Source organism: Ipomoea triloba, chromosome 10, assembly GCF_003576645.1.
Source record: "Ipomoea triloba cultivar NCNSP0323 chromosome 10, ASM357664v1".
Lineage (NCBI taxonomy): Eukaryota > Viridiplantae > Streptophyta > Magnoliopsida > Solanales > Convolvulaceae > Ipomoea > Ipomoea triloba.
In genome coordinates, this window is record NC_044925.1 from 8,503,218 (window position 1) to 8,527,639 (window position 24,422).

The 24,422-nt window shown below is 33.1% G+C and overlaps 3 protein-coding genes and 2 long non-coding RNA genes across 7 annotated transcripts; 2 read left to right on the plus strand and 3 right to left on the minus strand.

The window, feature by feature from the left end:
• Positions 1 to 1,382: 1,382 nt before the first annotated feature.
• LOC116031636 lies at positions 1,383 to 2,745 on the minus strand. The gene is made up of 3 exons (XM_031273885.1): positions 2,408 to 2,745; positions 1,598 to 1,804; positions 1,383 to 1,458 (listed from the first exon to the last, which is right to left on the minus strand). Exons 1-3 carry the CDS (start codon positions 2,728 to 2,730, stop codon positions 1,437 to 1,439), a joined length of 552 nt encoding a protein of 183 aa, XP_031129745.1. The 5' UTR covers positions 2,731 to 2,745; the 3' UTR covers positions 1,383 to 1,436.
• Positions 2,746 to 3,294: 549 nt separating this feature from the next.
• LOC116033664 lies at positions 3,295 to 7,302 on the plus strand. 2 transcript variants are annotated; one of them, XR_004100887.1, is made up of 6 exons: positions 3,295 to 3,724; positions 4,216 to 4,316; positions 4,420 to 4,580; positions 5,212 to 5,302; positions 5,983 to 6,034; positions 7,252 to 7,302. It is a non-coding gene; the product is annotated as an uncharacterized LOC116033664 (long non-coding RNA). The 2 variants fall into 2 exon arrangements; XR_004100886.1 differs by lacking the exons at positions 5,983 to 6,034; positions 7,252 to 7,302 and having other exon boundaries at positions 3,305 to 3,724; positions 5,212 to 5,684.
• A 46-nt stretch (positions 7,303 to 7,348) lies between these two features.
• On the plus strand, positions 7,349 to 9,467 carry LOC116033666. 2 transcript variants are annotated; one of them, XR_004100889.1, is made up of 3 exons: positions 7,349 to 7,398; positions 8,616 to 8,972; positions 9,218 to 9,467. It is a non-coding gene; the product is annotated as an uncharacterized LOC116033666 (long non-coding RNA). The 2 variants fall into 2 exon arrangements; XR_004100888.1 differs by lacking the exon at positions 7,349 to 7,398 and having other exon boundaries at positions 7,653 to 8,972.
• Positions 9,468 to 14,388: 4,921 nt separating this feature from the next.
• LOC116031502 (putative disease resistance protein RGA3) lies at positions 14,389 to 16,548 on the minus strand. Its single transcript, XM_031273727.1, has one exon. The coding sequence runs from the start codon at positions 16,517 to 16,519 to the stop codon at positions 15,686 to 15,688; it is 834 nt and encodes a 277-aa protein (XP_031129587.1). The 5' UTR covers positions 16,520 to 16,548; the 3' UTR covers positions 14,389 to 15,685.
• LOC116033097 (leucine-rich repeat-containing protein 1-like) lies at positions 14,771 to 15,638 on the minus strand. Its single transcript, XM_031275852.1, has 2 exons — positions 14,883 to 15,638; positions 14,771 to 14,806 (listed from the first exon to the last, which is right to left on the minus strand). The coding sequence occupies exons 1-2, from the start codon at positions 15,636 to 15,638 to the stop codon at positions 14,771 to 14,773; spliced, it is 792 nt and encodes a 263-aa protein (XP_031131712.1).
• Positions 16,549 to 24,422: the final 7,874 nt, after the last annotated feature.

Below are 24,422 nucleotides of genomic sequence, written 5' to 3' on the forward strand. Positions count from 1 at the left end.
AACTTTTCATTTACCCCCTCCAACACCCATCATCTCACCCGACATATATTGGTTTCCTCACTGATCATAAAAATAAAATAGCTTAGAAACATAATATATATATTTAAGCTTTTTGGTGTAACTTAGGGATAAATTAAGGTCTAAAGTTTGAGAATTAAAAGCAGTACATAAATTTAAACAATCAGATTCGATAATAACATTACCACGATCACTCCCTTTGAGCTATGATAAAGCTTCCATGTGAATACTCTGGGATACATCTGGATTCCGTAAATAGGCCTCCAAGAAAGTGGGAAAATCCCTCCCTTGCAAAATATTAGCAGAACCCCACAATTGACAAGCAACTGGGCATTCACAAAAAAGGTGATCAATGGTTTCAATAGCAGAGTCACAAAATACACAGCCACCACCCACCCACACCCTTTTAATTCTCAAATTTTCCCCAACAGGTAAAATATTCCGAGCACATTGCCAAAGTAGATTTCTTACGTTAGGCGGCACCAGCAATCTCCATATCTTGCTAGCAGATTGCTGTTCACATGCATAGTCTTCGTAAGCAGATGGTACCCTTGTTTTACCGTATATAAGCCTTTAATATCGCCCTTCCATCGCCATGTATCACGAAGAGATGGTGAAACCGGAGTTGCAATAATCCTAGGGATATCATCCACCACAAACAAATCATTCAGCACATCAACATCCCATTTTCCCACCCAGTCAGTAGCTCTCGAAATTCTAGAATACATTCTGTATGCAGCATGGGATCCCCTGTATCTGCTAGCCAAGGCCAGCCCCAAATATTTGTCTCAGTACCATCGCCAATTCGACGCACTACTCCCTCCTTCAATTGTTGCGCCAAATATAACTGGGATTACTCTCCAATTGAGCGTCCTGGGATTACTCCCCAATTGGGCCTTTAACAATCTGCTAACAAGTGATTCAGGCCTTGAGAGGATACACCACCCTGGCTTTGCAAGCAAAGCCCCATTAAATTCATGCAACTTCTTAGAAGCCTAGACCACCACTGATATGGGCAATGTCTCTATGCACCATATCAGGAGGTCAGCAAATCAGGTAGCTCATACTTTGATTAGGGCAATTGGTTCTTCTTCCGTCCTTGTCTCGTGGGTCACGTCCCCACCATCTTGTATCTCGGGTTTCTTTTAATGCTTAATGGAGTTGTGTGTTTTTTCAAAAAAAAAAAAAAATATGGACAAATTAAGTGTAGCTAGCTAGGTAAGAAAAGCTTAATGGAGTTGTGTTTTTTCAAAAAAAAAATATGGACAAATTAACATTTTCTGGTGGGTTGTTTCTTTATAAAAAATACTTTTTGCTTCATGTAGTAAGAAACAAGGTGAATAAAATGAACACATACATTAAGGTACGTAGCTAGGGAGACAAATGAGGCGAGGCAATCAAGGATACGAAACATTGGATTATATTTCACTGAGGGCAATGCTGCTGCCAAAGAGATAAATGAGATATAAATTGATTCGTATGGATCTCCCATCTATACATAATTTAAGCTTTTGAAACTACTCTAAAAAAAAATCTACACCTAAACTCAAAGATATATACATAAGATATTTTCACTTACTCGACTTTCCTGGATCTATCAACAGCCAAACAAATTTTGAGGGCGTGATTGAAATGACGATTGAGTATATAAAATGGAGTCTCGTCATCTCTCAGATCTTGAAGTGCATTTTTACAATCTTCAAGGCTCGTTACTGCCGCGGCTAGTTTGAAGTTTATTTCATCATTTCTGTCCGCTTTGCCGACCAAATCCAAGCACTCCTTCAATCTGCACAACACATATATTATTATTATTCAACACTCAAATCAAATATGTTTATTCAAGTTTGCGTGCATTTTAGAGAAGGATTGAAATTCAGCTGCAATGTTGGATTATGTGCAAAGTGGACAGATTCTTTTGACATTGGCCCTGTTTGGTAAATAATCAGCCTATCAGCCAATTTTAACTTATTTGACCACTATTAATTGTTTGGTTAATAAGTTTTTTGCAACTCCAAAATGCTAAAATTCAAAAGGCTACCCAAAGCAGCTTTTTCAATTAGTTTTTTGAGAAAAGAAATTATACCAAACAGCTATCAACTAACAGTTAATTTATCAAATAACTTTCTACAATCAGCTAATATTATCAACAAATCATACCTTATAACCCAAACAGCCAACCAAATCAGCCAAAGCCATTTTTCCAAATAGGGCCATTGTTTGCTGAGTCCTTGAATTAACATGATTTATCTCCTTTTATATGTTTTATCGGGCCGGGGCGTGTGGGTCATTAGAGATGAAGATTCAATCTTTTGGGAGAAGAGTAGTATCGGAACACATTGAATACATAATTTTAAGTGCGCTGTGAAAATTAATTAATTAATTAATTAACCTGGCGTGGATGTTAGTGTAGGTCTCGGAGCAACCGGTGTCTCCCAAAGCCTCCTCTTTACTCTGACGAATGGTATTTTCATTGTGTTTCACCGCGTCGCTTAAAACCATCGTCATCGCCTGGGTCCAATTCGTGGCGGTTTTGGTCACTTTCTCGCAGCGGATCTTGTCAAATGCGGTGGCGCAGTAGATGTTGCCGCCGGCAGGGGCACTGGCAGCAGCAGCGGCGCCGGTGCGGGCAGCATCTGCATGGAGGACAAGGGTCGTCAAGGTTAGACAGACCACCGGCAATGCCACAATGCCGCATCCCTTCAAACTCACCATTTTCAGTTGTGGATCCATTCCGGCCAGCCTAAAAAAGATAAATTTATTTTTATTTATTATTTATTTATTTTATTCTTATTCTGATCTGAAATGAAAGATGTTTGAGGTGATATGTATCCATCGAATCTGTTATTAAAATGAGAATTTAAAGGATGCCCATTCCTTAGTTATTGGTTATCTAGAATTAATCAAATATGTAAATATAATACTGAATTATCAATAATAATATATCAATATGTAATATTTTATCTTTGACGTCATATATAAAACTATTATAACTAGTAAAATACTATGTGTACTTTTACTTTATACCCTCTACTTTTACTTTACACACAAAATCTTGATGTAAACACCTGTATATGGGAACCACATGAAAAAATCGTTTATCAGAATCCGCCACATGAGAGAGTAAGATTTGAAAGTACATGTAGTGGAACTCATTATAACTGTCAATCTAAACCGTTAGGTTACTGATTTCTATCCTTTTTATTAGGAGAGAGCATAACTCGCCCGACCGAGTAAAGAAGAACCGACCCGACCGAAACCGAATTCGCATTAACTGACTCATTCAACAATGATTTCCTGGGTTGCTGCATTCTGGTAGGGTGTGTGATTTGAACCCGCCCCGCCTGTATACCCGATTAAAATTAGAGTTAGGTTTCAGGGTTCAATTTACACACACACATACACACACACACACATATATATATATATATATATATTCAAATAAGGACACATCTATTATGGAGGATGGTGAGGACTAATATTGTGCATTGGATTGTAAGATTGGATTTGTGTAGATTTAGGATGAATTTGTATTAATTTTAGTAACAAATAGGCATGGCTTTTGGGTTTTGGAGAGTTTTGTGCCGCCGTATCTATGTTGGGCTTTTCTCGTTGGTGTCCTCGGCATGCGTAGCAGTGATGGCGGACGGAGGCAGTAGTCGGCATCGACTGAAGAGATCTGGGCAGACGGGCGTGACGGATGGTCGAGGTAGGGTTCGTTATATTTTTTCTATTTCTTTTTTTTGCCGACGGGTTTCCGGTCATGTTGATCTGATTTGTGGCGTAATTGTTGTTTTGTGTATTGTTTAAGCCTTACATGTGTGTTTTTTTTTTTCCGGTTGAGGGGTGGTGTTATATATATATGGTCAGCATTATGGTGTTTTTCCGGTGATCCGAGGGTTTGGGGGTGGGGGGTTGTAGTTGGTAGGTTAAGGGTTTAGAAATTTTGAAAGCTTCTGTCGTGCATAACGCATTGTTGCAAGATCAGAGTAGGGGACGACTTTCTCAATGATGTATATATAGTATTTGCTTCGGTATGCATGCAGTGAGAATGCTTCTAGCGCTTACTCGTGTGGGCAGTCGAAGAGTTGTTAAGATATCTTTGGGATTCATGATTTTATTCTCTATTCTTGGCAAATTAATTATAAGCATTACTGCAACTTTTTATGTAATTTACCGTAACTCTCTTCATGTTTGTAGCCTGGCCGAGTTATTATCATCTAGAAAATCCAGAGCAGCCTTTGCTTCGATTCTAGCATCCATTGTGGCTTCTTTATATTGCCTTTTCTTTGGATATGTAGGTATGTACAGACGTGGCAAGAATGCAAGATGAATGGGAAGCGCTATTATTTGCAATTAATTATAAAATGTGTTTGAATCCTTACGATTATTACGTGTGCTCAGGTGCTGGAGGCATGAGTTTGCTTCAATTCTGCAACCCGAATAGTTTTTGAAACAACTTCATACTCAGGTTTTCAATCTTTCTCGGATTGTCTATCCCTCAGTACTTCAGCGAGTACATTGCCATCAATAGTTATGGACCTGTTCACACTGGTGGGAGATGGGTAAGTTCCAATTCAATTGTTTTTAGTCATTCTATTGATTAATTTGGTTGGTATCCCTTTTGGATGTGAAAAAGTTACTCCGGTACTATAAATAGTCTGACAGCTTGGAGGATGCTTAATTAGAACATTTGTTGATTAGGATTTTTTAGTGTAAATTTGTTGGTTATTATGAACAACATTTCTCTACAACTCTTGCACTGTTAATTAAATGCCCCTGAAAAATGGAGACAATAATCCAATGGCCTCTAAAAGGCTAACATATCCACCACATAACCTTTAAGTATGGTTATAAACAATGATTAGTGCGACTTTGGTCTTTCAATTGTTTAGAGTTCAATGCAATTTTGGTGTAACAGATACAACAGAAGGTTTTAAAAGGTGTAACTTAAAAGGTTTAGCAGTAAACAATAATGGTGTAGGTATCTAATGAAGTGGAAGAAGGGATTTTTTCTACCAAGTGGTAGTAGTTGGTAGATTAAGGGTTTAGAAATTTTGAGACCAATTTTAATTTATCAAATCTGATCTGTTCTTTCTTTAGCATGATAGTACTATTCGAATATAATGAATTATATCAATTATTGTATATTGTTATGAATACAACTTATAAGTGTTCATTTATAATTTTGCGCAGTTGTCTTATTATGATGTGTCGTGATGGCAAAAACAAAGTGAATTGTGGAGTTTATCTTATGCGCCACATGTAAAGTTACGCTGGGCAAGGGGTAAGTGAATGGGAGTGTGGTCTTGTTAAGGATTTAATTGTTCGTTTTGTGGACTTTCTTTGGCATTACCATTTTGACATGTTTGTATTTTATCATAGATGGACCCTAGTTGTTGATCAATTGTAGTTTATTTTTTGGTCCACTGCTGGAAATCAGCGAATTTCCGACGACTTTTCCGACCACCAAATAATTTGGTCGTTAAAAATGAGTTTTTTCCATTCTTCTGTCGAGACGGAAAGTGGTCGGAAATTTCCAACCACTTTCAAAAAGTGGTCGGAAGTGTCCGACCACCATTATATATGGTCGGAAAAAAGTTGACCGATTCTATTCCTCCATCCGAATGGTGTAGCGACCATATTTGTGGTCGGAAGATTACGCGTTTTTTAAAAAGTTGCTTTTTGTTTCCGACCACTACAAGGTGGTCGGAAAGTACTTTATATATATCTCCAGCCCTTTCGCAGACCAGTTTCTAAACCAATGTTTTATTTTTTTTAAACCCATTTCTACTGATTTCTTCTTTTGTGCGTAAGATTTTTCACTAAACCACTCACAATAATGCTAGAATCAAGCTAAGGTATGTATATATTCTTAGAACTTCCATTTATGTCCTTTTTTTTTAGATCTAGCTTTAATATTTTTCCTCTTTTTTTTTTTTTTTTTTTTTTTTTTTTTTTTTACAGAAATTTTTTAAGTAAATCAAGCCACTCACAATAGTGTTGAAATCAAGCTAAGGTATGTGTATATATTTTTAGAATTTTTATTTATTTTTTTTTTAGATCTAGCTTTAATTTTTTGTATATATTCTTGTGAATACATTTTGATTAAATTATTTATTTAATGATTGAATAATATGTAGTGTGCATATATGTATGTGTGTGTATAATTTTAATTTATTTATATATGTGTGCACTTAGAATTATTTGTATATTTGTACTAAAAAAGAATTATTTGTATATTTATGATATTTTAATCTTACATTTTATATGTTGTCTACTTATTAGTATGTTGGTATATAATTATTTAAAATATTTATATTATTTGTAATGTTTATATTATTTGTAATATTTATATATATTGTGTTTGTATTATTGTATATACTTTTGCAGTAGTTTTGGCTAATATACCTGAACATCGGAAGTGGATGTATAACTAATTGTTACCCGGAAGAAGGGGGTACACTGATGAGTTTTTAGCTGGTGTTGAGGAATTTATAAATTATGCAAGCACACTTCATGTATATGAGGTTTCAATGCAGATTAGGTGTCCATGTAGTAAGTGTAGGAATAGAGTACACTTGCCTGCAGATGATGTTCGTGTTCATTTGTATAAGAAGGGTTTCGAACCGAACTATTGGGTTTGGACATGTCACGATGAGCTTCCCCCCTCAATACAATCACATATGAATGAGGGCCCAAGTGAAAACAATCAGTATGAACAAATGGTTTTTGATGTAGCTGGTCCATCATTTTTTCCACTAAATGCCGAGAATGAACAAGATGAAGAGCCACATAGTAGTGCAAGAAACTTCTATAATTTGTTAAATGCTGCGAGACAACCTTTATCTATGAATGTTGGTGAAGAAACAGAGCTGGCATATACATTGATGATGATGAATATCAAGACAACCTTTAATATACCGCAGCTAGCAATGGATCAGATATTTCAGTATAATAACTGTATGATGGGTCCCAATAATCGAGTTCTGTTTGACTTATCTTTGGACCTTTTATTAACAAATAGGCACAAAGATGGTGCAAGGACTCAGCAACATCTTATGATTGACTGTTGTTTGTATTAACTTATTCCATGGTTTTGACAGTTCATAAGCTATGAAGCCTATATATTATTTTATTCTCACACTTAAATACTATTGCTGGTCTTAAGTTTGTCATTGTTGATTTTAAGTTTTATTTGTATGGTAACTAACTTCTCTTTACATGATACTATAGGAGCTTGGAACAAATGTCAACCGTTATGCTTTGGTGTTTGGTGAATCTGTCTAAATNTTTTTTTTTTTTTTTTTTTTTTTTTTTTTTTTTTACAGAAATTTTTTAAGTAAATCAAGCCACTCACAATAGTGTTGAAATCAAGCTAAGGTATGTGTATATATTTTTAGAATTTTTATTTATTTTTTTTTTAGATCTAGCTTTAATTTTTTGTATATATTCTTGTGAATACATTTTGATTAAATTATTTATTTAATGATTGAATAATATGTAGTGTGCATATATGTATGTGTGTGTATAATTTTAATTTATTTATATATGTGTGCACTTAGAATTATTTGTATATTTGTACTAAAAAAGAATTATTTGTATATTTATGATATTTTAATCTTACATTTTATATGTTGTCTACTTATTAGTATGTTGGTATATAATTATTTAAAATATTTATATTATTTGTAATGTTTATATTATTTGTAATATTTATATATATTGTGTTTGTATTATTGTATATACTTTTGCAGTAGTTTTGGCTAATATACCTGAACATCGGAAGTGGATGTATAACTAATTGTTACCCGGAAGAAGGGGGTACACTGATGAGTTTTTAGCTGGTGTTGAGGAATTTATAAATTATGCAAGCACACTTCATGTATATGAGGTTTCAATGCAGATTAGGTGTCCATGTAGTAAGTGTAGGAATAGAGTACACTTGCCTGCAGATGATGTTCGTGTTCATTTGTATAAGAAGGGTTTCGAACCGAACTATTGGGTTTGGACATGTCACGATGAGCTTCCCCCCTCAATACAATCACATATGAATGAGGGCCCAAGTGAAAACAATCAGTATGAACAAATGGTTTTTGATGTAGCTGGTCCATCATTTTTTCCACTAAATGCCGAGAATGAACAAGATGAAGAGCCACATAGTAGTGCAAGAAACTTCTATAATTTGTTAAATGCTGCGAGACAACCTTTATCTATGAATGTTGGTGAAGAAACAGAGCTGGCATATACATTGATGATGATGAATATCAAGACAACCTTTAATATACCGCAGCTAGCAATGGATCAGATATTTCAGTATAATAACTGTATGATGGGTCCCAATAATCGAGTTCTGTTTGACTTATCTTTGGACCTTTTATTAACAAATAGGCACAAAGATGGTGCAAGGACTCAGCAACATCTTATGATTGACTGTTGTTTGTATTAACTTATTCCATGGTTTTGACAGTTCATAAGCTATGAAGCCTATATATTATTTTATTCTCACACTTAAATACTATTGCTGGTCTTAAGTTTGTCATTGTTGATTTTAAGTTTTATTTGTATGGTAACTAACTTCTCTTTACATGATACTATAGGAGCTTGGAACAAATGTCAACCGTTATGCTTTGGTGTTTGGTGAATCTGTCTAAATGATGCAGTAAGCTATTTGTTTCCTTTTGTTTCTGTGTTTTTTCTGTTTTCTTCCACTTTTTGTTTAGTTATATGATATTAAGCTCACTAAGAAGTTTGGCAGTTTTCTTTTTTTAATTTTTCAACTGAAATTTTTGTTTGTACCTTTTTTTTGGTAATTGTCTATAATTGAGCTTTCTTCCAAGTTTTCTGCGAGAATCCCAGTTGGAGAATATCTCACATCTGCCTTAAATGATTTTGATCCTGAACAATATGACAGCCTGGCTACCATATCTGATGGAGTAAACAAGCTCTTAATGCTGGTATGGTTATTTTTCTCTATCATTTACTCATTTATGCTACTATTTTTTCGTGTTTTATATGGAGAACTCGAATGTTTTTCCTGACCAATTCACATTGATAAACACTTAGTTTAAACTTGATGAACCTTACATTGCTAAATATTTAATAGAAACTCAATGAAGATTATATTGAAGATGTAGGTGGTATTTTTATAATTTACAGTTTCCTTTAAAATGTTTGTTATCTTTATTTCTTATTTTATTAGTATGCAGGCCAAGTACTAAGATTTCTACCTGTGTTATGATGCCAATTGCACATTTGGTGGAGTTGACATATAAGCTCTTAGAGTTGTATTTTTTAGATCTATAAAGGGAATTTAGTCTCTAATGTTTTTCAGCTGTATTTGAATATCTAAATGTATTTGAATTACATCTTAGAGTTGACTAGTTGCTTTTTTAGTGAGTATGTGTAATGACTATCAATTTTGTATAGGAAAAAAATTGTATTTATTATTATTATCAATTTAAATTTTTATCAAATAATTTTTTTTTAATAATAATGACTATCTGCGTCAGGAATTGGGCAGTTCCCCCAGTTCCAGACGCAGATAGTCTATTTAAAAAAATAAAAAATTTTGCCCAGTTCCGGACGCAGCTGGTGACTATCTGCGTCCGGGGCAACACCAGATGCAGATAGTCCGGAACAATTGCGTCTACGGACGCAAATGCCTCTTTTTGTACTAGTGTGTGCTTTTATTTACTTATTAAGTTTAATGCTTATTTTAATTAGTGCTTATTAATAAATTATTACTTTTTAATAAATTAAAATATTACTGAGTTCCTTCCAGCTACAAAAGAAAAGGCGCCATTCACCCCAAAATTTTAGCGCCTTTAATTTTCCCCAAATTTTCCTTTTTCACTCCCTCCTCCCTCTTCCCTCTTCCCTCACTCATTCACTCTGCTCTCTTATAATCCCCAATGGCCCAACCCCATAATCCCAAATTTTCCTTTTTCCTCTCCCAAATTTTCCTTTTTCTGCCTTCACTCGATGATGCACTAGCAACAACACAACTCCTCACTCTGCTCTCACTCAATGACGCTCCGGCAACGATGCACTGTCAACAACCCATTTGAAGGTTTGACATTTATGTTGTTTTTGGACATTATTCACTGTTATTTAATATTGGATTAATACTGTAGTTTAGACTTATAATATAATTTAGACTCATACGTACTTATAGTATATTGGTTAAATGGTTTATTTCAGAATACTGAATTTTTGCTTTATGTTGTATGTTGTATATTAGATAATCAAACTTCAATATACATCATAGAATATAATCACATAATGAACTATTACTATTTTTTAGTATATTCATGATAGAAAAGGATATAAAATTTATAATATTTATTTATTAATTAATATTAATATTTATGGGTGATTCCCTCATGAAATTTGTATCCATTTACAAATTTCTAAAGAATTTGTCAAACAATTCAACAAACTCTTGAAGGAAGGAAAAATCTATAATATTCACAATTTTGTTGTGCAAACATCTCGCATGAGGTTTAAGTCGTGTGAGCAAAAGTACATTATGAAAACGAATAATGACACATTGATTAGCGTTACGGATCAAGATGATTCTGATTTTCCCAAAGACATGTTTAAACTCAAGGATTTTGAGTGTTGAAGGCTCCCAGAGGTGTGGATAGTAACTAGGTAATTTTTAATTACAATTTGGTTCTACCTCATGTAATAATTTTTTTTAGCCTTGATTTTTTAATAGTTATTTTCGATCAGGGCATAACACAACTGGAAGCTACATATTCGACAAATCTAGAAGTCATCTCCATTGATGAAACTATTCCTGAGCAGTAGTCTTTGAAGAGAATAAACATGGATTGTTCATCATTTTCAAAGAGTTTGAAAAAAGCCTAAGATTGAACCCAAGGTATGATAGCCTTGGTTGTTTTGTTTTTGATTTACCACAAACAATATTTATTTGAGTTTCAGTTCTTCTTAGTTTGACTGGGCTAATTAAATGCTTAACATATGGATTAATTAACTCATGTTTTCTTAAGGGAAACTGTAAACGAAGGAAAAACTAAAAAATGCACTAATTAACTCATGTTTTCTTTTCTTTTTTTACAAAATGACAAAATTGCTATATATCTAGACAAAAAACATATGTTTCATACAAATGATTTAAGATAACAATTAATTCGCCAAGGACCTTGTGGTCTAGTGGCATCAAACCTTTCTTTTTATACGAGAGGTGGTTGGTTCGAGCCTCAGTGGAGGCAATATTGATTCGTTAACTGACTTGCTAGAGAACAAGTACATTTGCCCAATTTATAAAATAGATAACAATTGATTCTATAACATTTAGCCCAATTTATAAAACACATCGTAACATAAAAAAACAGAACATTTGCCCAATTTTATTTGCTCATCCAAAACATATCTTCAATTGCACTATATAATATTTAATGTTTTAATAAAATAATTATATATATATTGATCCAAATATTTTTAATATATTATAACAAATCCATTCCGTGCATCGCACGGGCGAAAATACTAGTAATAATAATAACAAGAACAAGAACAACAATATTATTATTATTATTATTATTATTATTAGTTAAAGTAACATAATACACTCATATCTTTAAAGGTCATTTTGCATGTAATTGGCTATCAGCTAATAATTAATTTACAAAACATGTTTCTACATCCCGTTAATGCTATCAACTAATCAAACTTGCTAACCCAATCCGCTAACAACTATCAGCTAACTCAAATCCGCTATCAATTATCAGCTAATAACTATTTGTCAAACACCCTCTTAAAATTTCATTGAACACAAGCGAGATGAGCATGAACAAAATAAAAGAATCTCGATGGACCAAATTTCCGACCGCAAGATCAACTACAACGGAACACTCATCCAAAGCCTTAATAAATGAAGCTGGATGTGGTAACGTGCCATCAATGTATCCATTAAGATTTTTACCGCGGAGAAAGGGAACAAGTTGAGTCTTTCAGAACAAATAGTTTGAGGAAGTAAGTTTAATGGAGATAAAGTGATGGACTGCTTGTAGGGTATTTATTGAGGTTGTGGTTGGATAGGCAATATTGGAGATGGTGCGAGAAGAGGAAGTGTCACTTGGCGGCAGGATCGGTGGCAGCAACAATGATTTTTTTTTCTTAGTACGGTTTGTATTCTTGGATCATTTGGTAAACTAATGCCGAGAACAATAGTCTTAAGAATGATCTGATTATTGATCCATCAATTGTATTAAAGTACTAGTTTTATACGCGCATTGCGCGAATGGGTTAATGTCCAATGTTTATATTTAAATAAATATTTGAAAGTATATCAATGCAAGATTATATAGGAGGAGTTTATACATGGGTAATTGAATGTCGAATTTTTTTATTTCAATATCTAACTCAAAGTATATGAATCCAAGATAATATAGAAAATTCATCATAATTATTACTAAAATAAATGTTTGCAACCTTGTAAAATCGATAGTCTAAATATTTGATCTAAATATGATAGTCTAAATAAATACTACTTTTAATTTGAATTTTTCTAAGTGTTCTTAATTCTCTTTTGAGTAACATTGTCATTGTCTTCATCTTTACTATTTGTTCTCTTCCTTTTTGTTGGTAGTGTGTTATTTGCAATTCGGTTATTGTTGGTAGCATAGATGACAACGTCATGTAATGAGATTATGATATAGAAGCTATGCACTTTCCTTTAGGTGTTCTGCTTGGGGTTCATTTGGTTCAACCATTATTGTTGAATGAGTTATTGTCAATAAAGAAATCCCTAGTTTAAGAAAAAAGATTAAATAAATTAATAAAAATTTAAAAATTTAAAATATTATGTATTCCAAAGATATTAAAAGGTAGTTTCTCGTTTCAATTTGCTAGGTAATGGGTTATTTAAGTACTTTCATTGTCAACAAATCCCCCAAGTAGTTAATATGATTGGATTCAAACTATTCTTTTTTTTTTTATGATATTAAAGAAATACATATGTATCATTTTTGGTTAACTACTAATTTATTTAATTCAATAAGTGTAAAATAGAGTGATTCCGCTTCAATTTGTTGGGTTATTATTTGAGTACTCTCTTTGTCAACCCATCCCCAAATAGTTAACTTTTTTTTATTAGCTTCAAATTATTTTAAATTTTTTTTCATAGTATTAATAAAATACTTGGTAAATAAATATATAACATTATTTTGTACTATAACTTTGATATTTAATTACAAGATATTGTAAAAATAAGATAATGGACAATGTAATGAATATCAATTGATAAATTCGAATGTAAAGAATCTTTACATGAGAGAAAATAAAGACAATATAACTAATGAAATTATTTCTCTTATTTAATTTAATTTTTTGACAATGAATAATTTTTTCAAATAAAGGTATTGTAGACACATAATTCTAAATTAAAGAAATACATGAGTATCATATCATTTTTTGTTGTAGCTACTAATTTATTTAATTTAATAAGAGTAAAATAGAGTGAGAAACTTAATTATATCAAATTTGATTGAGATGAGGTTCGAAACTAAGACCTTTCTTATAGAAATTAATAGGTAAGTTAAAAGTTAATGGAATATTAACGGAGAAGATAATATTTAACGGAAAACTTAACGGATAATCATAAAAGTAAGGTTAAATTAGGTAATCTCTATTAATAATATTAATCTGAATTATCTTAACCATCTATTTGATTAAATAATTCATCTGAACCATCCATTTGATTAAATAATTTGACCGCCATTTTTTCTACCCATTTTAGGCCTAACTCTCTTTGGCTCTTATTAGTATAGTAGATAAGAAGATATGTATTTATAAGGATACAAAAAGTTCTAGTCAAGATAAAAATGATAAATGATATAATCTCAATAATACAAGGAGACGGAGAATGAATTCTAGTGTGTTTAGAATAGAGAATCCTAATAGTAATGAATCTCTTTTGAATGAAGTTTTGCTTTTTTGAATGAGTTGTGTATATCTTTAATGAAGTGTGCCTATTTTGGAATGAATTTTAACATTGAGAAAATGAAATAGAAAGCAGTGTACAATGGAAAAGAGACAAAACACTTCATCCCTTGCTAATTAAGCAGTGTACAATGGAAAATCCGGGACTTAATTAGCCACAAAAGTTAACTTGTAAATACAAAATGCCTTCAACTAATCCATTACAACATTAACTTCACCATTGCTGTTCTCAAAAAAAAAAAAAAAAAAAAAAAAAAACTTCACCATTGCTACAATTACAACTACAAGCAGTAGACACCTTCTTTTGAACATTTTCTTCCCCTTCAATTTCTTCTCCTACACTTCACTTTATTATAACAGAATGGAACCAGATCCATCCATGCAGAGTAGAAGAGAGACAAATCAGTGAATTCAAGTGCATAAGTGATGAAGAAACCATATGTTTATGAATGAGTACATAAAGAAGAAAAATAGGAAATGAAACAGATTGAATAGATATAAGAAATCCTAATACAGGAAACAATCATACAGTGGAAATTAAATTTGCATCAGGGCAATACAGCACCACCACAAAGTCACTCAAACAGTCAAAGTACAAAGCTGAGTTAGCTTTAATTTGCGATCCCCAGCATACACAATCTGATGTTAAGGTGTCTCAAGTTTACCAATTTGCCAATCCTTCAGCTAGTGTAGTATTTGCAAATTATTCAGAGAGTAAATTGCATCACATAACTCCTCCACATTGCTCCTACTTAAGTTAATGTACCTTAAATGGCGCAAATTTTCAATCCTTCAGGTAGTTTAAAAAGACGCTGACATCCTGTAAGATTTAGAATTTGCAAGTTATCCAAAGAGCAAATTGAGCTAGGTAACTCCTCTATTTTGCTCCAACTTACATCAATGTATCTTAGATGACGCAAATTTCCAATCTCTTCCGGTAGTGTAGAAAGACGCTGACATCCTCCAAGATTTAGAATTTCCAAGTTATCCAAAAAGACAATTGTATTAGGTAATTCTTCTACTTTGCTCCAATTTAAATCAATAAATCTTAGATGACGCAAATTTCCAATCCCTTGAGGTAGTCTAGAAAACCGCTTACATCCTCTAAGATTTAGGGCTTGCAAGTCATCCAAAGTGCAAATTGTATCAGGTAACTCATTTATATTGCACTTACTTAAATCAATGTACCTTACGTGACACAATTTTCCAATCCCTTGGGGTAGTCTAGATATACGCTTACATCCTCCAAGATTTAGAGTTCTCAAGTTATCCAAAGAGCAAATTGTATCAGGTAATTCATCTATATTGCTCTTACTCAAATCAATGTACCTTAGGTGACGCAAATTTCCAATCCCTTCAGATAGTTTGGAAAGACATTCACATCCTTCAAGATCTAGAGTTTGCAAGTTATCCAAAAAGAAAATTGCATCGGGCAACTCCTCTACTTTGCTATAACTTAAATCAATGTATCTTAGATGATGCAAATTTCCTACCTCCTTCGGGAGTTTCTGCAGTTTACAGCCACGCAATCCTAATACTCTCACAGATTTCAAATGATTGAACAGATCATGTGTAAGTTGTTCTGGAGAGAGGTGTTCAGCAAAAAAGCTGCGAAGTTTTCCAGTGACGTCACAAATGGAAGCCGGATCCATAGGCCTTCCAGTTTTCTGCCATGACAGATGACGTAGTTTTTCAATTTTCACCTTATCTTCATGCCGACTGTCAATACTATAACATTCATTTCTAGTACAAAACTTGCAACCCTCTCACTTCTTGAGGTCACCAAGATTCTACTCCCGGGGAGTCCAACCTTAAGAGAGTTCTTCAATGGCTCCCACTTTGAATACTGCTCTGTCCACACATCATCCAACACAAGTAGGAACCTTTTCTGAGACAAAGTGCTTTGGATTTTTTCCAGTAACACTTGCAATTGAGACAGATCTGTGGAGCTTTGAGTGGTTGACTCAATAATGGCTTTTGCAATCTTGATCTGGTCAAAAGGGTCTGAAACACAAACCCACACCCTTTCATCAAAACGAGCCTTAATCTGTTGATCTCCATAGACTAGTTGAGCAAGGGTAGTTTTCCCTATCCCTCCCACGCCCACTATGGAAATAACAAGGGGACCTTTTTCTTCTTTTTCTCTGGCATTCTCCATCAATTCTCTTATTACATTACTGGCATCAATATCCCGGCCTTGAATCTCTGTTGCATCCACAAACGAAGTAGTAGTGCTCACTCGCTTCGATTCTTGATCACAAGCAACGAAATTGTACACATCTTTGTCTTTCATAATCTGATCAAGTCTGGAATCAAGTTCCTTTATTTTCTTGGCGATAGTCTCGATGCATAACAAACCTTTTGAAATGGAAACATGAAAAAGCTGCAACCTGGGACGACCTCTCCATCTGTTGTCTGCGATTTCTGGTGTTCCACTCGTCCAGAACATCTTCCACTTGGTAGCAAAAGTCTTGGATCTCTTCCACCCAGAGCTTGACGCCCTTTTCCTTGAAGCTTCTCCTCTCTGCATCATCCAACACCTCCCTGATTTTCTTTAGCTTTGATGAGAGGTTTTTGATCTCCTTCTCCACACCCGACACTGTTCTTAGCTCCCGGACTTGGTCCTTGATGATGATGAACAGCTGATCCACAACACTGGAGATGATACCGTCCGTCATGATTGGCTGTAGTGGAGACTTTAACAGATGATAAGGTTTGTGTACGTGTCTATGTTGGTACGATATATCATTCATATGCCTCCATGAGTACATTATAAAGGTTTAATTTGGGACAATATACTTGGTTGGCGTGAGTGGTCGTACACTCTTATCTACTCTATTAATAAGAGTCAAAGAAAGTTATACCTAAAATCTACTATACTAATAAGAGCCAAAGAGAGTTATAAATTATTTAATCAAATAGATGGTTAAGATAATTTAGATTAATATTATTAATAGAGATTACCTAATTTAACTTTACTTTTATGATTATCCGTTAAATATTCTCTTCTCCGTTAATATTCCGTTAACTTTTAACTTACCGATTAATTTTTATAAGAAAGGTCTTAGGTTCGAACCTCATCTCAATCAAATTTGACATAATTAAGTTTCTCACTCTATTTTACTCTTATTAAATTAAATTAAATAAATTAGTAGCTACAACAAAAAATGATACATATGTATTTCTTTAATTTAGAATTATGTGTCTACAATACCTTTATTTGAAAAAATTATTCATTATCAAAAAATTAAATTAAATAAGAGAAAATAATTTTATTAGTTATATTGTCTTTATTTTCTCTCATGCAAATTAAAGATTATTTACATTCGAATTTATCAATTGATATTCATTACATTGTCCATTATCTTATTTTTACAATATCTTGTAATTAAATATCAAAGTTATAGTACAAAATAATGTTATATATTTATTTACCCAAGTATTTTATTAATACTATGAATTTTTTTTAAAATAATTTGAAGCTAATTATATTAACTACTTGGGGATTGGTTGACAAAGAGAGTACTCAAATAATAACCCAACAAATTGAAGCGGAATCACTCTATTTTACTCTTATTGAATTAAATAAATTAGTAGTTACACCAAAAAATGATACATATGTATTTCTTTAATACCATGAAAAAAATAAAAAAGAATAGTTTGAAACCAATCATATTAACTACTTGGGAGATTTGCTGACAATGAAAGTACTCAAATAACCCATTACCCAGCAAATTGAAGCGAGAAACTACCTTTTAATATCTTTAGAATACATAATATTTTAAATTTTCAAATTTTTATTAATTTATTTATTGTTTTTTCTTAAACTAGGGATTTCTTTATCCACAATAACTCATTCAACAATAATGGTTGAATCAAATGAACACCAAGCAGAACACCTAAAGGAAAGTCCATAGCTCTTATATCATAATCTCATTGCATGACGTTGTCATTTATGCTACCAACAATAACTGAATTGGAAATAACACACTACCAACAAAAAGGAAGAGAACAAATAGTAAAGATGAAGATAATGACAATGTTACTCAAAAGAGAATTAAGAACACTTAGAAAAATTCAAATTAAAAGTAGTATTTATTTAGACTATCATTTTTTGACCAAATATTTAGACTATCGATTTTACAATGTTGCAAACATTTATTTTAGTAATAATTATAATGAATTTTCTACATTATCTTGGATTCATATACTTTGAGTTAGATATTTAAATAAAAAAATTCGACATTCAATTACCCATGTATAAACTTCTCCTATAGAATCTTGCATTGATATACTTTCAAATATTTATTTAAATATAAACATTGGGCATTAACTCATTCGCGCAATGCGCGTATAAAACTAGTTCCTTAAGAGACGTCAAAAGTTTGAACCTCTTTTCTTATAAAAAAAATCAATCTATTCAGCACTTTGCCCTTAATTGGGTCAGTCCAGTACTCCAGTACGAACAAAGATTAATCTGTATGGTACGGGTTTAAAGATGCCTCCAACCGTAACCAATATGGGAGGGAGAGAGTAATAAAGGTTTGATGGTCCAGTCGGTGTGTATATATGTGTGCAAATTTTGATTGGTGAAAACTAGGCTAATTATTTTATAACTGTTTTTTTTAATTACATACTCCATATTTTAATTTAGTTAACAATAATAAAGTTTTACAAATTTTGATGATCCGTTAAATTAAGTGATAAGTTAATTATAATATGTACATAATTTCATGTTTATAATACAATATGGACCTGATCCCCAGTATAACAATTGGTATCCGGCGAAGTTGACTCTTTGGTCGAGACTTTGAGAGATGATAAGGATTGTGCATGTGTATGGGTGTGCAAATTTTGATAGTTGAAAAATAGGTTAATTTACTAAATTAACAAAATTTGTTTAATTATACTCTAGTAATTGCAAATTTCTCTAGTCACTAAAAAATTTGGTTAATTATTTTTATATTAAAACATTTTAGTTGGACTAACAATTATAAATCTTTGAAAATGTTAGTTATTACCGTCGTTATATTGTGGATCACAGTCCACAATGCATTGTGGACTATGGTCACAAAACGACGCCATTTCAATAAGTGGGAGAAACGGTGGTCGTAAGTTGTAATGGAGCTCCGTAACTGATATTAGAGTTAATCTCAAAAGATAATGCTTTACATTTGTTTTTATATTATCGAATGAAACTATAGTTATATTGAAATGTAACTGCAGTGTATATCAACTGATACTGATTAACAGTTTCACATTTGTATTTTTATATTATCGAATGAAACTGTAGTTATATTGAAATGTAACTGTAGTTGTGTTGAAATATAACTGCAGTGTATATAAATTGATACTAAATAACAGTTTCGCATTTTTGGGTGTATATTTTCCAATGAAACTATAGTCATATCAAAATGATATTGTAGTTGTGTTGAAAGGAACTGTAGTGTATTACTATAAAAGAAAATGTAGTAGTGTTGAAAGGAAACTGAATAACAGGTTCACATATTTGAGTGTACAATATTGAATGAAATTGCAGTTATATCAAAAAGAAACTGCAGTTGTGTTGAAATGTAACTGTAGTGTATATGAATTAAAAGTGAATGACGCGGAATGGAAGCCATTTCATCCGTCTATTTTCATTAACCAAAACGACGTCGTTTTGATGCGCCGTCCACAGTAAAATTTGTGTAGTTATTGATTAATGTTAGAAAAATATAGAGCACTAGTATCGCAAAAGAACCTAAAAATCATAAAACAAATGAATACCATGCGTGCGAAAGCATATTCCAAAAGTTTCTAATTTTCCTTAGCAACCAGTAAACAAATCATAATTTTTGAGATACAAGAAGAATGTCAATTTTTTTGTTGCTTTTCTAAAAAGTTCACCTAAGTACCAACTTGAAACTTTTGTCTAGAAAAACAGACTATTGTAAGTACTAAAGTTAATTAGTCAAGAGAAAAAAATAGACTCATTGTTCATATCTCTGTGTGTTGGCAACCGATGTCAGATATATATGAAGAATGCTACTAGAAGCTTTTTGTAACTTTCACAATCATTGTTCTCAGTATGATTACAATAATTTAAATTCAATATTTTTACATTATTTTGTATTATATTAGTAAATATAATATTTCTAACTTCTGAGTACATATTACAATGTTTTATTACTTTGAAGAAAATTTCCTAAAACCTTCCTAAAGGCATCATTTTTGTTATGAAATCTTCCTTTCGGAAGATATCGCTCTCTTTCGGGTGATATCACTCTCTTCCGGCATAGCTTCCTACCAGAGGAAGTTGCTTTCTTTCAGATGATATCACTTCTTCCAAAAGAAGCAGCTTCCTTCGAGTAGACATTCCTAAGCACTTCTGAAAGATACTGCTTCCTTCTAAAAATCCTTTCAGGTACGTTTACCAACATTCTTGATCAATCAAATCATAAGCATTCTACCAAACATAAATAATATTTTCAACTCCACAACACCAAAATATTATTTATACCCACGGTAAACATGTCTAAATAAATATATTCAACCATTTACTATATAAATATTCAACAATTAATTCAGTTTGAAAATTTAATTAACTAAATCAATTTTTTGACCAAAATTTTTGTGGAGACCTTTAGTTAATTAGGCATTTATTTCTTTTCTTTGGTAGTTGGGGAATCCATATGCGTCTATGTCGTCAATCATTTACAAAGTTAATAACCATTGATACAATATTCATTTTACTATAATAAAAATTTATTTTTTAATACGACATTGAACATTTATTTTTTGTATACTGAATATTTATTTTTTTGATATATTACATAAAAATAAATAATTAATTTATTAAAAATAAATATTTATTTGTAATCCTAATTACAATATTAACGATGATCCGCACTATAATTTGCAAGTCCTTGTCTTGTGGACACCTTACAGTTAAGTAGGCATTTATTTCTTTTGTTTGGTAGTTGGGGAAATCAATCATACAACTATGTGATCATACTATTAAATAATGTATATTCAGTATAAAATTAATGTACATTATATTGTATATTGTACATTTAGTACACAAATAATGTATATTTAGTGTATTAAAAATGTACTTTTTGTTATGGTCCACACAACACTATGTGGACCATGGTTAACACAATAATTTGCCTGGGGAATTCACGTGGACTTTGCTTCCCAATTTTATTGGTTCTCTAATTAGGTAGGGGCAATCTAGAGTATCATATTTGACCACCTTTTATAAAAAGGGTCACACTTGTGTGAGACCGTCTCACGGATCCTTATTCGTGAGACGGGTCGGGTCGGGTCAAAGCACTATGCAAATGTCATACTTATATGTGCAAATTTCATACTTATATGCTCAAATATAACACTAATCAATAATACAATTTTTGTTACTTATAAGAGAAAAAGTAATACATTTTTCATAATAAATAATGTTGACAAGTACCCCTTACTTATAAGGGCAAATACAATACTTTTTGAGGAAAAATGTAATACCTTTAAATCGAAATGTAAAAGTATTGTATTTTTTCTTAAAAGTATTACATTTACCCTTATAAGTAACCAAAATTTTAATCCTGATTAGTATTAAATTTGAGCATATAAGTATGATATTTGTGCATATAAGTGTTACATTTGCATCTTGACCCGACCCGACCCGACCAGTCTCATGGTGAGACGGTCTCACACAAGTTTTTGCCTTATCAAAAATATATATATGTATATATTATAAGATAAGTGTTTCATACGGTGACGAGAAATTTTAATTTTTACATAATTTTTTTCTCCATCTTGCACTATTGAAATGAAACTTCAAAACAAAAAAATTAAAAATCACAACTTAAACTTTTATGTTGTCAAAATTAAGCGCTTACTACTACACCAAAAGGTATACCTCGTAGGAAAAATACAATCCCTCCCACCACTAAAATGAATATAATGGGAGATGTGAATGCAAGTGATTTGAGTTTGTTGTCAATTCATCTAGAAGGGATTGAGAATGTGGATTGTTGCTACGGAAGTTTTATTATCTATAAATTCTCAAAAGTTGTTTAATAGGTTACATGCATCACCTTTTATTTTGAAGTTACAATATTTAACAAAGTATTTTATTAAATCTTGAATTTCATAAGAGAATTATGCGTACGTAGAAGAAAAAGTTTTAAGTTAATATAGTATTGACATAAATGAACTTAGTATATTGGCTCTACTGTTGGTTCTTAATAGTAAACTTCTAGTCATACGTTTTAGTTTTATTAGCGAAAGAAAAAAAAAAGTAAATAAAAATGATAAGTCAATTTGTTTATAATATCTTAGACAGAAAATTGGAGTAAAAAAATGTTAGGACTCTATGTATTCGAGTTGTATTATGATTCACTATCCTACTCTCCCTGTACTTCTGTCATGTATATATATTCTCTTTATCTCTGTAAACTATAGTTGAATACAATAGTACAATTCTCATCTAGTATCAGTTAGCCTAGGTTCCTACTTTTGTGATCCAATGGCTGATAATTCTGTGAACACTTCTAAGCGGACCGTGTCGGATGTGGCTGTCTCCTCTGTTACGACAGTGGTGAATTCGTTGTCTACTACCCACCACTTCATCAGCATCCAAATTACCTTATAAGAATTTTTTGTTTTGGAGGACACAGGTTGTGCCCTTCCTTGTGGGTCACGATTTAATTAGGTTTATTGATTGTACTTGTCCATGTCCGTCCGCCACCCTTCCTACTAATGATGATAACGCGTTGCTGTCACCAAACACGACATTTATTGCTTGGCGTCGACAGGATCAGGCCCTACTGTCCATACTCGTTTCTTCACTCTTCGATGAGGTGATGCCGCTGGCAGTCAAATGTCGCACCAGTAGAGCTATGTGAGATATTGCCACCCAGTCGCTGGCTTCGTCCACCCTCGCTTGAACTCTCAACCTAACCGGCCAGCTCCAAAGTCTGTATTAGGGAGCCTCGTCTGTTGCGGATTACATTGAGTGTGCCAAGGTAATTGTTGAGGAGCATACCCTCGCCGACCGACCAGTGACCCTTGATGAACAAAACTTATACGTTCTAGGAGCTTTGGCGACTTCTCTTGCTATTCGCGGGACTTCGGTGACGCTCTATGAGCTTGCGGATCATCTGGGTGCTCAAGAATTTATGGTAATGGTGTGTTGCCGACGACCTACAATGTGCAAAGAGGAGGTCGGCAGTTTTCTCGTGGTGGTCAGCAGCGAGGAGAACAGCGTGCTGCTGGTGGCAGACAACATAGCCACGGGCAGTTCGAACGTGTGCATGCTAGCCGTGGCGCTCGTGGTCGTGGGGGTTCTGGTGGTGGCGGCCGTGTGGTTTGCCAGAGTTTGTGAACGTACTGGTCTTTCCGCAGAAGTATGTTATGATCGGTTTGATGCAGCAGTAGCTCCTAGGACTAATTTGTCCTATCATGACAGTAGCATTAATGATTCTCAATTGTGGATTCCTGACACGAGTGCGACAAATCATGTGACTCTTGACATTGCTGCGTTATCTGTTCTTGAGGAGTATGTTGGTACTGACACACTACATGTTGGTGATGGTATGGGTCTACCTATTAGTCATGCTGGTCATGCTTCATTTAGTACCCCTTCTCGTTCTTTTCAATTGTCTAATATTCTTCGTGTCCCTTCATTTTCTACGTCTCTTTTATATGTTCAATAGTTTACAACAGATAACAATGTATTTTTTTTTTAACTTTCACCCATCGTTTTTTGTTGTGAAGGATATTTAAAACAAGAAAACTCTACTGCGGGGCAATAGCTTTGAGGCTTTTATACATTGCCAGTTTCAAGCTCTAGTTCGTCTCCCTCTGCGTTTCTTTTGGCTCGTGCCTCTGTCTCTACTGGGCATAGTCGTCTCGGTCATCCTCAGAATCGTGTTCTTAGTACTATTTTACAATTTTTCTCAGTTAGTGAGTCTAAAAGTTATTTTCTTTGTAATTTGGGTTTGTGCAGTACTTGTCAGTTGGGCAAGTCTGCGTGTTTTCCATTATCTTGTGTTGATTCTTCTAGTTCAAATGTTTTAGATTTAATATATACTGATATCTAGGGCCCCGCTCCTGTTTTATCTCTGGATGGTTATCGCTATTTCGTTATTTTTGTTGATGATCATTCTCGTTATACTTGGTACTATCCTATGAAACAAAAATCCGATATCTATGCTATATTTGATAAGTTTCATGTCATGGTAGAGCGACCCTTTAATCGTAAGATTAAATCTATTCAATTTGATTTAGGGGCTGAGTATAAAAAGTTGCATTCCACTCTTGTTCAATTAAGGATTTTCCATAGACAGTCTTGTGCTTATACTCATGAGCAGAATGGGCGAGTTGAGCGCAAACACAAATACATTGTTGAAACTGCTTTGACTCTCTTGGCTCATGTTTCTGTTCCTTCTAGA

Excerpts from the sequence above, each read along its gene's own strand:
- LOC116031636 (XM_031273885.1), bottom strand. The coding sequence starts at position 2,730 with ATGGTGAGTTTGAAGGGATGCGGCATTGTGGCATTGCCGGTGGTCTGT. Across the intron at positions 1,805-2,407 it reads TACACTAACATCCACGCCAG|ATTGAAGGAGTGCTTGGATT; the intron begins GTTAATTAATTA and ends TGTGTTGTGCAG. Across the intron at positions 1,459-1,597 it reads GATAGATCCAGGAAAGTCGA|CATTGCCCTCAGTGAAATAT; the intron begins GTAAGTGAAAAT and ends CTTTGGCAGCAG.
- LOC116033097 (XM_031275852.1), bottom strand. The coding sequence starts at position 15,638 with ATGGATCCGGCTTCCATTTGTGACGTCACTGGAAAACTTCGCAGCTTT. Across the intron at positions 14,807-14,882 it reads GTCATCTAAGATACATTGAT|GATGTCAGCGTCTTTTTAAA; the intron begins GTAAGTTGGAGC and ends TAAATCTTACAG.
- LOC116031502 (XM_031273727.1), bottom strand. The coding sequence starts at position 16,519 with ATGATGCAGAGAGGAGAAGCTTCAAGGAAAAGGGCGTCAAGCTCTGGG.